We start from the raw sequence: 14934 nt of genomic DNA on the forward strand, positions 1-14934 counted from the left end.
ACACACACATAACTCATACGAAAAATACTGAACTGAATATTGAAATAATGAAATTTTAGAATAAACTGATTTGTTTTTCTTCCACGTCCCAACGATACTATATATACCACTTCACTTAGCACTGGGACATATTGAATTTTATATGTAAAAGTTATTAGATTCTCATTTTAAACACACAACTGAAAAAATATAAAAGCACCCAACAGAACATTATACTACATTTTTCGGAATGAACTCATTTATTTTCCTCTTTTCTTCGAAGTCCAACAACAACACTAAATATAGTACTTCCCTTAGCACTTGACTGTCATTTGAACTTTTAATGTAGAAATTTTTAATGCTCATAATAAATAGACAAAACTGAAGAAAATACTCAACAGAATATTGAACTACTCTTTTCTTCGTTGTTTTTGGAAAGAAACAATTTGTCTTTCTTCCTAGTTTGAATACTGAATATATTTCACTTGGTTCCAATAACACTGAATATATCATTTCATTTAAAACTTAGCCATTATTTTAATTCTAAAAAAATGTTACATGCCATTTCCATTTTAGTTAAGTATAATTCGAATACAATACTCTTAATCACACTAATATTCATAAGTTGAGTGGTCTTATAATTTGAGGGTAAAGTATATTTGAAGTAGTTTCTTCGAATGTTCGAAGCTGAGCCGGTACCTTGTGACGTTATGGACAAAGGACCAATTTGAGAAAAGTCTTTCAAATTGCGCTGAAGATGCTAGGATGTTCAGAACTTCATAGCAAATTCCAACTCCTTATGTTGCCGAGTAGCGAAATACCAGAATGTGTATGGAGTTGTAATTCCCTTCTTCATAAGTTCTTCAAATTTTCCACCTTCCCCGATATTGCTGGTAGCTAGTTATTCCTGAAAGGCCGAGGTTTTCCAACAGAAACTCCTCTACTTGTTCGTGATGCTTTTCTCAGTCATTCGTCACAAATGGAGACCAGAGAGTCGCCACAAATAGAGACCACGAAGGCTTACCATTGTTGTTGTATTGCACAATAGTTTCTCCCACGGCTTGTTTGACATAAAACTTTTCTCGATTACAGAGGATTTAAAACATGAAACATGATGAAATGGGTTTTGAACAGTCACGCGTGCAAACCGTATTATACAATGCTACTTTACAAAGCCAATACAAAATTCCCAGTTTATGCTTACAGATTAAGTTTTGCAAAATCCAGCTAGATTCCATACAATTTTAGGAAAATTTTTTTTAAAGCTCACCGCGTAGAACGTTTTATTTTAATTTGTAGACCTGTTTCTGATTTTTACGTATTTTACGTATTTGACATAAATTACGCGTTTTTACGTGTATTTTACGCGTCACGTAGAAAATCTTTTTTACGCGTAATTACCCAACCCTGACTATGGGTAGAGTAATTATTTCGGAGTAGCTAGTTAATTGAAGTGATCCATAAACCGAAAGTGGTAGAAATCAACCATTTCCAAGTTTTAACGTTGACCACTATAAAACAAAAAAGGTTTTCGGCAATTGATTAAGTATTCCATGAATACCTTTCATCTCCTTTCGTTACCAACCGAAAGTGGTAGAAATAAACCATTTCCGGTTTTACCTTGAAGGAAAATCAATAAATAGGGACGAGCGGCTTTCTGTAATGGCAAATACTTTAGATTGGATCTGGTAAGAGATTACCGAGAAATAAATAACCACACGCAAGTCAAGCTCAAAATTGGCCAAGCTCGGCCAGCAAATGTAGAGATCTTAATTATGTTGAGGGCTGCCCACCTCCGAAAGTTTGTTCCGATTCGGGTAATAGTTATCAGGAAAATGCTGCTGGCTAATTCGTTACCGAAAAAAAAAGGTATGAAATGCAACCCGTGCCCACCCTGTTCTTTGCCGTGTTTGACCACAGAATATACCAGTACTTATTCCTTAGCGAATGGGCTAGTAGCTCACAAAATTTAGTAAACATCCGGCTAGTATTTAAATTAAAAATAAACCCTAGTAAAAAACGTAAACCCATGACGCAATATGTTCTCAATTAATACGGATACCGGAGGATGTATCATATTTCTTTCTTTTCTGGTATTAATAGAGAGATTACTGTCGAGATGGAATACACTCTTGGGGTACTTGATGAATTACATAAAATCCTTTCTAGCTCTCCAATATATAACACTCAATTTATAACCGGAAGTTATTTATAGCTTTTAGTATAAAGGTTAGAGGTGAGAGAGAACATATTCTTGGGACACTAAACTATTATAGAAAACCCTTTCTTCTTATCAGTTATATTTTCTAATCTATTGGATCAACACTAAAACCGGAAGTAGTTGGGTTTTTCTACTTCCGGTTTGGAGTTTATGAGAGATAATAACTTTCCTGTTCCCACAACGTTAAATTGATTCCATAAAACTGCTTCTCCCTATATCTTATAGTTTATGATCTATGTAAATTAAATTGAAACCGGAAGTTATAGGTGATTTCTACACTTTCTTTTTACTAGGGTGTTAATTACGAAGATGAAAGTTACTCCTGGAACGCTTTATTGATTGCCGAAAACTGCTTCTTACTATCCATTATCGTTTTCGCTCTATAATGATCAACGTTGAAACCGGAAATGGCTCAATTCTGTTATTTTCAGAATTTACTAGCTTGTTAAATGTGAAGAAGGTTATCCTTGATAAGTTTAATTGATTGCCAGAAACATCTTCTCGTTATCTATTATCGTTTTTGCTCTATAGTAATAAATGCTAAAACCGTAAATGGCTCATCTCTACCATTTCCAGTTCTACTAGAATGTTAAGAATAAGATGAGAGATTCCATTGAAACGTATAATCGATTGCCGAGAACCGCTTTTCGCTATCGATTACCGTTTCTGTTTTATATTGATCAACGCTAAAACCTGAAATAACTCATTTCTACCATTTTGTTTGTCGAATCTACTCTATTAATGAACTCTTTCGAGAAAATCACACTATCTTCTTATTGAAAAAAAAATATATATAAAATTCGCATCCTTTCAAATGTTACCTTTCGAAGTAATGGACGTATGTATGTACGTACGTGCTAACATTATTCATAACCGATAACTACGTGATCCTAATAATAATAAAATCTTAAAGATGATCATGTTATATTTTATGTAGTGGTTTGGGAACCAGAAGCTCTAGTGTATTTATTTCACTTCCCATTTGAGTAGGGGGGTTACTGCCGAGATGGAATATACTCTTGGAGCACTTAATGAATTAAATAAAAAAGCTTTCTCGCTATCCATTCTATAACGCTCAATGTTATAACCGGAAGCGATTGATTTCTACCACTTCAAGTTTTAATAGAAAGATTGGAGTCGAGATAGAACATATTCTTGGGACACTTAATTGATTTCGGAAAACCTCTTCTAGCTATTTCGTATCGTTTTAATCTGTTGTAATCAACACTAAAGTGGAAAGTAGTGAGTTTTGTTACTTCCGACTTGATTGGAAGTTTAAGAGAGAAGACGATATTTATTCCCACAACGCTATATTAATTACTAAAACAGCTTCTTCCTATCCCACTATGTGGATTAATTTGAAGCCAGAAGTCATAGTTAGGTTAATTTCTATCTCTTCCGGTTTTACCAGGATGTTAATGATGAAGCTGAAAGTTATCCTTGATACCCTTTATCGATTGCCGGAAACTGCTTCTTAAAATTTATTACCATTTCCGCTCTATAGTGATCAACGTTAAAATAGGAAATGACCCATTTCTACCACTTGAAGTTGGCGAATCACCTCTATTAAGGAACTCCCTCGAGAGGAATCACTCTACTTATTTATTGCAAAAAGCAGAATTTAAAAAAATCGCATTCGTCCAAAGTTATCGTGTGAAGTAACGGCCGCACGTATGCACGTACTAATATCGATCAGTTCCACTACGCGATCCCAATTAATACTTCATATACAACCGCCACACACACACACACTAGCATATGTACACACAGAAGCATACCTGGTAGTGTCCACACGCTTATACCGGAAACTAGGAACACACACACACACACAGATAAACACACACACAGAGAGAGAGAGAGAGCAATCTTGTACCTTTATACTGAATGCACCATTACTCACAAAATCAATTAAAAAATAAAAAAAATAAAAAAGTTGTAAATGAAACTTTCAAAGATTGGTACCACTGCTGAGTGTAACACATTAAATTTTTCCATAATGATTGATTCGTAATATGATGTATATGGGTTTCTTAATGATAGTATAACAAAATGCCTTGAAATTGACCACAAAACAAAAAGCGAAATTTATTTCTCAAATTTTGTAAAATGGAAGTCGGTGGGCATTATGGGAACCGTCTACAATAACAATATATGCAAATAAATATTAATATACTTCACGTTTTCCAGTGGGTGCAAGAAAGCTTCGAATAGTGTTTGTTGTCATAAGCATTAGCTGATGTAAATATATATATAAACTGGAAACTTTCAATATGTAACTGTCGAGAAGAATGAAGAGAAGCAGAAAACGAATGAGAGTGTGGTAGAATTGGTGGGGGAAAAGCAATTTTAATTTTTATTAAGATCGAGAAAATAAACTGTTTGGGGCATTGGCTAAGATGGAACTGTATCGTGAGGAACGTTCTGGAGGGTATCGTGGTAGTTGTAGTAGGGGGTCTTTAATCAATGGACGATATCATAACAGAAAAATCGCACGTGTAGAGGAACAGGTTAGAGGAAGACCGTGGAGCATGGAAGCTTCTCAGCTGCAGCAAGAGACCTGCCAATAATGGTAGAATAGCTTTGGTGATGATGATGATTATTATATACGCGTGACAGCAAATACTTAAACTAATTTGATGTAACTTCACTAAAGTTTGATATGGCCATAGGTCTAGTGTACCGCTTAGATTCCAGTATTATATTCAGCAACGTAAAATAGTACAACGAATTTTACGAAAATTATATTATGGAATAATATCATAAACTTGAACAATACAACTAATTGTAGCATTTTCTTGCTTAAAATTGAAGTTTAATATATAATGGGAAGTACTAGGTATGTAGTGTGTTTTATTTATTTACTTACTTATGTGAATATGTATGGTACCAGATACAGAATGTTGGCCATTATACAGTCAAACACTTAAAAATATTTTCACAGAATTAACACAGTCAATAAAAAACATGCAGAGACAGTAACAACAAAAATATAGCAGAATACAAGCGAAATATTAACAAATATTTACATATCAAGTTTACAACTTAATTTTGTACAACATGGACTGGCAATTATCTCATAAATATTTTTTTTCTACATTACGTGGAAGCATGTTGAATTCAGTAGGAAGCATGTGAATAAGCGATCTATGGGCTACTGCAAGTCTAGGTTTTTGAACATAGAATACGGTATCATCATATATTTTTCTAGCGATATATATATATATATATATATATATATATATATATATATATATATATATATATATATATATATATATATATATATATATATATATATAATGTACTATTTACTAAATAAAAAGTAACTAAGAATTATTCTAAACTTGTCATGCACGCTTTAATTCCAGTTAGGAATAAAAGCAGAAGGTGGACCAAAATATCCGCACTTGGAATCTTCTAAAGAAGATCAGGGTTCACTAGAAGATTATGACTACGAGGAATTATTTAACTGGAAAGGACTTCTCGAAATAGACACTATACTTTACCCAACAATACGTGGGGTAGTCGATATCGAAGAAAGAGGAACTGTATTTTACACAGATGCATCATTAACGTTACCGGACGGAACAGCAATACTTCATGATGAACTAGATTTAGAGGTGAGCTTACAACTTGATCTGCCTTAATTCATTAGTATGTAAGTATCAACCAATTTATTTCCTTCTTTCCTTAATATTACACCTAATTAATCATTAAAATGTATCAAATCATAGTGGTTTCCCTATACGTACGTATTTTGTTGGATAAATAACAGTGATGAAGGTGATGTTTTAGATATTTTATAACGTGTTATACAGACTGGCGTAAAAATTGGTTTACAGTCCCGTACTGATCGGTCATGCCATATTATATCATTTACTTATTGTTATACATAGAGGTATTCACTTAGTTTCTTCATTATCTGTTCTTAATTTATTTTCACTTATATCTTAAGCTCGGAACAAACCAAAGCAAACAAATTCATTGTCTTAACCCTCCCTCAATACCTCCACCTTCCCGCGATTGGGGGAGGGGAGTTGCGTGCTCTAATAATCCCAAGAGTTATGCCGGAGATGGCTTTGCTATCAGAGGGCTTCACATGCCGGACAGGTCTTTAGAGATAAGAGCGAGACCAAGAGAGATATTATGATAGTGGGAAGCAGCTTTAACATTACCTTACTGAGGCTCAAGATGATTGACATCGCCAAGGCTCAGATGTGGGCAAAAACAGACAGGCACAGGATGTCTTATACGGTTGTTTCACTGTGAGGTGTAAGAATTTGGAATGCCACCACCTTTCCCAGTAGCTAGAAAACAACATGGAAAGTAAAATATGAAAATGTAATATTAGGGAATACGAAACTACTGTTTCATAGAGGGTAGTCCCAGGCAGTGGAGGGAAACAAAGCAGGCCGTCCTCGGTCGTCATCAAACGAAACCACTGCAGGATAGGAATCTGGATTGTGAGATCGCTATTACAGTGCGGGAAACTAGAAAACCTGAAGAAAGTAATTGAACGCATGAAGATAGATATCTTGGGAAACAACGAAATTAAGTGGCCCGATGCAGCGGACATGTGGAGCGGGGGCTTCAGAATGATTTACTCAGGAGGTGTAAACGGTGCAGCAGCAGTCAGTTTCCTCTTGAATAAGGAGATAGGACAGAACGTTATAGCAGCTAGAGATCCAGTGAAACGATAGAAATGTTGAAGATAGCAACCGGATCGAGGAATAAGGCGATAATCCAAGTAAATATACCTACATCTAGCTACACAGATGAGGAAGTAGAAGAAACCTATGAGAAAATAGAAGAAATATTGATCAACGTTTGACTAGGACAATTTAATCATCATGGGTGACTCGACCACAGTAGTGGTAGAAAGCAAATAATAGAATGTAACTGGGAATTTCGGTTTAGGAGAAACGAATGCGAGAGGCACACGACTAGTTGAGTTGTGCAAAATCCATAATCTGACTGTAACAAACACTCTACTCGAACAATGGGGCCGCGGTGGCTCAGTGGTAGAGCGTTCACCTCTGGTGCTTGTGGTCCCGGGTTCAAACCCTGCTCCCGCCAAGTGAACTTTGTGGTGGACAAACACCGTGTACGTGGGTTTTCTCGGGGTTCTCCCGTTTCTTCCCACTTTCTTCATTCCACCATTTTTCATTCATCTCTCATCATCACCGTCTCCTTTAGCCTAACCGGCATAACCGCGGGACGAAAACCTCAAAAATTTCATTTCATTTCATTTCACTCTAATCGAACAACCACTAAGAAGATACACCTGGACAAGACCAGTAGACAAAAAGATACCAAATAGACTATATACAGGTCAGACACGTATTTAGAAATCAAGTGAAGGAGTGTAAGAGCTGCCCAGGTGCAGATATTGACTCAGACCGTAATTTAGTTTTGAAGAAGAGCGAACTCCGGCTAAAGAAAAAAGAGTGGTAGCACCAAACAAACTATTGAACACAATCAAGCTAAGAAGAGACGAAAAGACGAAAAGGGAATTTTCAACTGCAACAGACGAAGAGACGTTCAAGGTAGCTTTAGCGGGTGATGACATCAACTCGATTTTGAAGCTATGAAAGTAGGGATTACAAAATCAGCCGACGAGCACATAGGGAGATAAATGAGATCCCAATATAAACCTTGGATAACAGAAGAAATATTGCAAGTGATTGGGAAAGAAAGACAGTCCAAGATAAACAAAGAAATAGAATACAGAAGGTGCAGAAATCACATCAACAGATAAGTAAGCAATGCCAAAGAAAACTGAATAAACAACTTGTGCAAGAAAATTGAAGAAAAGAGAGTCAAAGGCAACATAAAAACGACACATAGAAAAGTTAGAAGTGAAAAAGAAACTCACAAACATTATCATAGAAAAGGACGGGGCAGCTCTAATAGAAGAGGGGAAGATGACAAGAAGATGGAAGGAATAATTTGAAGATCTCCACAAATGAGTCATAGTGAACGACAAAGAGATAGAGAAAGAAGAAGATGGCGATAAAAATGAGTTAAGACCAACAATTTTGCATTGCGAATTCGACAATGCTTTGGAGAAAATGCAACATGACAAAGCTCCAGGAATAGACCAAATACCAACGGAAGTGACTAAGAATCTTGGAATGGAAACAAAGAAAAAACTGTTTAATCTTATTAATGAAATGTACATCACCCGAAAAATACCAAGAGACTTCGAGTAAATCTTATTGGTTCCTATCCCGAAGAAGAAAACGCACACGGAAATATGAAGAACACAGAACGTTAAGTTTGCTCTCCCATGCTTCAAAGATACTGTGCAAAACTATCGCACAACGAATAGAAGGGAAAATCGAAGAACTGCTATCGGAGGTCCAGCTTGGATTCAGGGGAAAAAGGGGAACAACGGAAGCAATACTGTGTCTACGGTTGATCATGAAACAGCACATCAGAATAAATAAACAATTGTGGTAGCATTTGTATATATACATATATATATATATATATATATATATATATATATATATATATAAACGTTTGACAACGTAGATTGAAATATCATATTTAGAGCGTTGAAGAATCTGAAAATTGATTACAGAGACACAATAATAATATACCAACTTTACAGGAACCACACAGCTGTTGTACGAAGAGAATAGAAGAAAGCAAGAATAAGTAAAGGAGTAAGGCAAGTATGTGAGCTTTCACCTGTCCTGTTCAAAGTCTAGATAGAAAAGGCTATGAAAAAAGATATTTGATAGAAATGAAAAAGGTGTAAAAGTAAATGGCCAGGTTTTCAGAACAATAATGTTTGTTAATGCCAAAGCACTGATAGCGGAGAACGAAAAAGACTTGCAGAAAACACTTGCAAACTTGAATGACCAACTGAAAAAAAAAACATGCAAAATGAAGATAAATAAGAAGAAAACCAAAATGATAAAGTGCACAACAACGGGACAGGAAGCGGCAAACCTATGATTAGATGAAGAGAAAATCGAAGACGTTAAAACGTTCTCCTATTTAAGAAGTCTAATATTCTCGGACGGAAGGGTGAAAAAAAAACGTAAGTTCCAGGGTAGCGCAAGCTAAAACAGCATTCAATAAGAAAAGAAGAGAAATGTGCCGTTGGACATTCGTAAGCGATTTGTTAAGACTGTGGTATGGAGCGTGGCGCTTGACGAATCAGAGACGTGGACATTGATAAAAGCTGAAACATACAAGCTGGAATCATTAGAAATGTTGTGTTGGCGCAGAATGTTGGGCATCTCATGGACCGAAAGGAAAATGGATGAAGATGTGCTAAAGGAAGCGAATGAAGGACGACAGATCATGAAGATAATAGGAAAAAGAAGAAACAACATGCATGTCCATCTTATTTGGCACTCCGATTTTATTACCGTGTTGATAGAGGGAAAGGCAGAAGGAAAACCAGGAAGAGAAAGACCAAGGATAGCATATCTAGATGCAATTACAAAGAAGAGACCATAACAAAATATAAAACAGCTCTCCCAAGGGAAAGAAAAGTTTTAAAATTTCCAAGTTGCCCACCAACCCATGGTTGAGGTGAACTACAAGAAGAGTAATAAATTAAAATGTCATACCTGATCGAGGCTGGTCTGTATACTTATTTTGGGAGCACTCTGCAGTATTTAAAAGTTGTATAGAAACGCATTAGAAATAATAACCACAGTAAATATTATTCTGATCTCAGTTCTGTAGAAAATTAAATGCTAGAATATTGTGAAATCCTAGGTAGGCTTCTTGTAAGCAGTTAACTTCTCTCTACCTATACGTGACTTCTCTATACGTGTTCTTGTGCAAATAGAACGTTCGATTTATGCTTATTATTTTTCGAGGGTTGAAATTATTTTATTCGAGAGCACATTTAAAAATTTAAATTATTGTTTTCGATTCTTCAATGTATACAAATATTCAATATACTTCTGATTCAATTTATGTTTATTCGCGTGAATGATAAATTTGGCATCGCTTGTTTGCTTGATACAGGATATTTGCATCTATTTCTACTGCACTTGCGTAATAAGTACTGATTAAACTTAAAAACAAGAAACTTATACTAATTATTCATACTTTTAAGGTTAATAAAACGGATAAAGTAGTGACAAAGAAAACAAAGGGTATTGCCGGATAAGGGTGTAAAAAGCGCCCTAACACGAACTGATGTGATATTTATACCAAAAACCGGTACCTCGTATCCAAAGACAAGCCAAAAATCAACTTCAAATTCCTTTGAAGTTCGAAGTTATTCTTGAAAATTCGAAAATAAAAAAAAAGTGCATATTCTCGGAAATGAATTAACTTAAGGTGGTGAAACAAAATGTGAATATACTTTGCTTGAAAGGTCAAACCGAAAATAAGGAACAATGTATTTTGCCTTTCATATTTCTAGCGAAAAGCTCGTCGAAAATATTCGAATTAAAATATTTTTGGTTTATGGTTGAGTGAACAGCTTCTGCTTTCCACCATAGAAACAGCACAAACATACCTATAGTATATTTTTTTTTCCATGGTTTGATTCATGCGTTGCAGCTTGGTGTAAAATGAGGAAACCAAAGTCTGATACTCCAGGAAGATATAAAACCCGCTTTACGTCATAAATGTTGTTGACGCCACGAATATTGTTAGAATTCAAAGATGGTCGAGTTTGAGATTGGGACTCGTCATGAATGAGTCCACATGGCAATATAACTCTCATAATCATACCTCCTCCAGAAGCCGCGTGAGGGTGCTACTGCCGGTGATATTCGAGCTTTAGTTTAACTACTGTTACGTTTTTGTTTAAGCTTTGCACTGGCAGTTCGAATAGTGTTATTTGTTCTAATTCTAGGGCTGCAACATTAAGTTTTGGATATGTGTGTATCTCTCGTGACGTCCTTCGAGAAAAAATACTGTATAAGTTCGGAGTCACGGCCTGTTCGCAAGAAGAGCTCCTAATAACTGAAAAAGCTATTGGGAACGAAACTTGACAATACTGTTGACCATGTGGTACTAATCATTGATTAAAGATATATTTGACACGGTAGAAGGTCAAATAATGAGTATGAATGAAAATCGTACCCTGGACGAAAAAAGAAAAAGAAGTTGCCTTTATGTAAGCCACTTCCTATTTATACTATGATTATTATAGGTAAGTTGAGGCCATATATTGCAATCACAAAAGACGCAGAAATGTGTTTGAAGATACAAACGGGCGTCAAAATGTGTGTACAAGATAAACTACGGTTGGCGTCAGAAAAGAAGAAGTCATTACGATTTGGCATCCCCTTGGTCTAGCGGGAGCAACAGAATCATACCGACGACTGCTACTTCTGCTCTTAAAAGGTTACTGCTTTCAACAACAAAAAACAAAAGACTATTGAGTATCTGAACAACATTCGCTCAGCAATTCTTCCTGTTCCACATGACCTGGAGATACCTACAGCACAGCCTTCGCAGACATTAGATACGGACGACAGTGACGTGCAGGAGACTGATTATATTGACAAGGAACGGACATGAACCTGTCATCCGGACATCCTAATCAAACATAGTCCATTCGATAAACATAACAAGCATATATTCATGCACAAAAAGTTAGGTGCCATGGATAACCGAGTAAGCCCCTGGGGCCCATTAACTCTGTTACTATAAACGGAATCGTAGACTTGCAGTGAAATAGCTATTGCATCAACATCGTTCATTGGAAAGTTATGGTTTACCTAGGTATAGTTCATTCTTTTCAGCATGAAATAACCTTTCCAGAGATACTATGTATTGAGGTCCATGACGTACTTGAATAGGAAAAATTAGGAAAATTTCGGTAAAATATCCTCCAGAAATCACTCCCATAAAGTGTGGACCCCTCTGGAGTGCCCCCGGGTAAAAGCACAAAACCGACTCTATGTCGAAGAATACTATTGGGGATAAGAGATGAGTGTTCCAAGTTGTGTATGAGGAGAAAGCGTGTATTGTTATACAAGCTTTTCCCTCATATGTATCTATTCCGTCTATCAACACCAACACCAAAGTCATTTCTCATCACCGATAGTATTTTTCGTGATACACTTAGAGTGTGTGCTTTTATTCTGGGTCACTCTAGCGGGGCCAAATTTGATGGGAGGGATTTTTAGATGACATTTTCCTGACATTTTTCAAATTTTACCAATTCAAGTACGTTATGGGTTCCAATCCAGACTATCTCTGGAAAGGTTATTTCATGCTGAAGAGAATGAACTATAAACCATGATTTTCCAATGAACAGTTTTGATACAATAGCTATTTCACTGTGAGTCTACAATTTTGTTTATACTTACACGGTTAATGGGCCCCAGGGGCTTACTCGGTTATCCTTGACACCTATTTTTTATGTTTGCTTTGTTTATCGAATGGACTATGTTTGATTCGGATGTCCGGATGACACGTTCATGTCAGGTTCTTGTGAGTTTGAAGTAGGCACAGGTGAGGGCCCTATTCTGTTCACTCAGTCAGAATTAAATCATTTAGTCCGGGACCTGGGACTGACAAAGAACAAAGCAGAATTTCTAGGGTCAAGACCGCGTGAAAAATTTGTTAGCACACGGTACGTCCGTTACATTTTACAGGCAAAGGTACTTGATATTCGCACAATATTTTGTTAAAAAAGGACTTGTTAGTGTACTGCAGAGATGTGTTATCTGTCAGGAAAGTAATTTTTGAGTCTGGCATTCCTGCGCACCATCCATGGATATTATGAGAATTACTTCAATCAAATGTTTACTGAGGGACAAAAAGAAAAGTCTAATCTGAATAAGACATTGCAGAGGGGCACAAGCTGTGAATACGAATAGTGCATAGTGTAAATAAAGGACGACACCGAAAGAGAAAGCCAGAAACAGCTGTCAAACGGAGAAAGAAGAATAAAAATTGTCGAAGTGGGAACATAACATACAAATACAACAAATATGCCAACAACTAAGCGTTTACCAAGCAACGATCTTGGTGTAGTGGTTGAGGCGCTTGGTTACAAATCCAAAGAATGACGGTTCGAATCTGCTCTAAGTAGCAATGTTTTCATTTAAAAAAAATAATTCATACAGCACATGATAGGCGGTAAAAGAGAGCGTATTACCCGTTTAATATGTTAAGTGAAAACGAGTTTAAAATTTCGGTGAACTTTATTAGGGAAGTGAGACAATGAAATTGAGGAAGCAAGTACATTTAATCAGGGGTTGTATCAGAGGGTAGTGACCAGAAAAACTGGAAAATTTCCCGAATTTCGCCCATGTGAGTATCTACGATAGGCAATTTTCTTCAGAAATGTGCGTATTGTAGAGAGAGAGAGAGAAAGAAAGAGAGAGATGCTCCCGGAACTGAGAGTGTGGTGTTTCCATTCAAATCAACGAGATGACAAATAGACGCTTACATAATAAGAATGCCGAATACAAACAGCCATAAAACAGCAAAGTAATAATTGATAGCGTTATCACCTAAGGTTCCAAGATCCGAACAACATATCACTAATATCCGAATGCCAAAATATTATGAATTACACAACACCCCTTCACCCCAAATGTGTCCTGTGAAAACAATCACAAGTTTTGGGATGCGGGACCATGTTGAAACTACAATATTAAACTATATAAGTAGACTTTTAGCAGATTCGTATTCAGTTATTTTTTCCACAACCAGTTTTATTGATACTCAAGACAGCAAAAGCACTATATTTGTTAACGACAAAGCGAAGTTATTGCAACACTACGTTACACAGTGAATCATGCATATTACACTCATGAGTTTTGCTATGCAGAGGCTAGCCACCGAGACATCCTGAATAACGCCTGAATGAAACAGGGAGGGCAGATAGCGATACAGTGAACAGAACAAGCAATGCACTACAAACGTTTCAAGGGAAAAAGCAATAAAGATCCCTCTTTCCATACTTCATTTTGTAGTTCTAACTTCCATTTCCCCATTAAAGTTACATGCCTAGACTATTATACAATTCCATTACATTTAATGCAGACCTTCCAAACAACTTTGTTCTACGAAGGGAAACGTAGAACAGTACACTTATCGATATACCATACATAGACAGTTAAGTAGTAATAGATGAAAGCAATTAACGCCACATAATATCGATTGTCTAAATATACACTGGTTTCAAACAATTAGACACACAACAAACATTCACAACACCATTATAACCTATCATATGTCAATTCCCCTTCACAAGTGGTAGAATGAAAACCGAAGAAAATAGGATTTTTTTTTAAATTACAACTATGAACACAAGTTAGTGAAGGAAACAATGGTGGTCAATGAAAAGAAGATGATCCAAGGTCGGATTTTGAGAAATAATTTGATAGTGAGATGAAAACAGAACTTTTTGAAAGAAATGGTTATGATGCGTTAGACACAACATGCTTGCCTGTTTCGTTTCATCATGTAAAAATGTATCGTTTAGAGAGGCGAGAAAAAGCCAGTGTTTCGTCGTTGTGCAATGGTGGATCTAGCTATAGGGCGGGGGCCTAGACCCTCCTACTTTCAGATTGACTAAAATAATTTAAGCTATTACTTATATAGTTTTGAAAATTTATAGTAAGGTCAGGATATACTTATCATAGTCTAAAATCAGGCAGCCCCCCAGTTTTTAGCTTCTAGATTCGCCACTGGTTTCGTGGCTATCCCGTTGTCATCTCATGTTTCCGAAACGAGACAAGTTGTTATCTAGTCTCCTTTCGTCTAATTTTCTTTCGTAAACCTCATAA

At 36.2% G+C, this 14934-nt stretch overlaps 1 protein-coding gene across 2 annotated transcripts in view; it reads left to right on the plus strand.

Annotated features, from left to right (window-relative positions):
• Window positions 1-14934, plus strand: part of Apoltp (Apolipoprotein lipid transfer particle) — a 6186292-nt gene that overhangs the window by 3553355 nt on the left and 2618003 nt on the right. For both annotated transcript variants that reach the window (XM_081762641.1, XM_081762640.1), the window contains exon 34: window positions 5569-5820. In XM_081762641.1, coding sequence (XP_081618767.1) covers window positions 5569-5820 — 252 coding nt within the window. The remainder of the gene's footprint in view (window positions 1-5568; window positions 5821-14934) is intronic.

This window comes from Thermobia domestica, chromosome 6 (assembly GCF_964235325.1).
Source record: "Thermobia domestica chromosome 6, izTheDome1.hap1.1, whole genome shotgun sequence".
In the NCBI taxonomy this organism is placed as follows: domain Eukaryota; kingdom Metazoa; phylum Arthropoda; class Insecta; order Zygentoma; family Lepismatidae; genus Thermobia; species Thermobia domestica.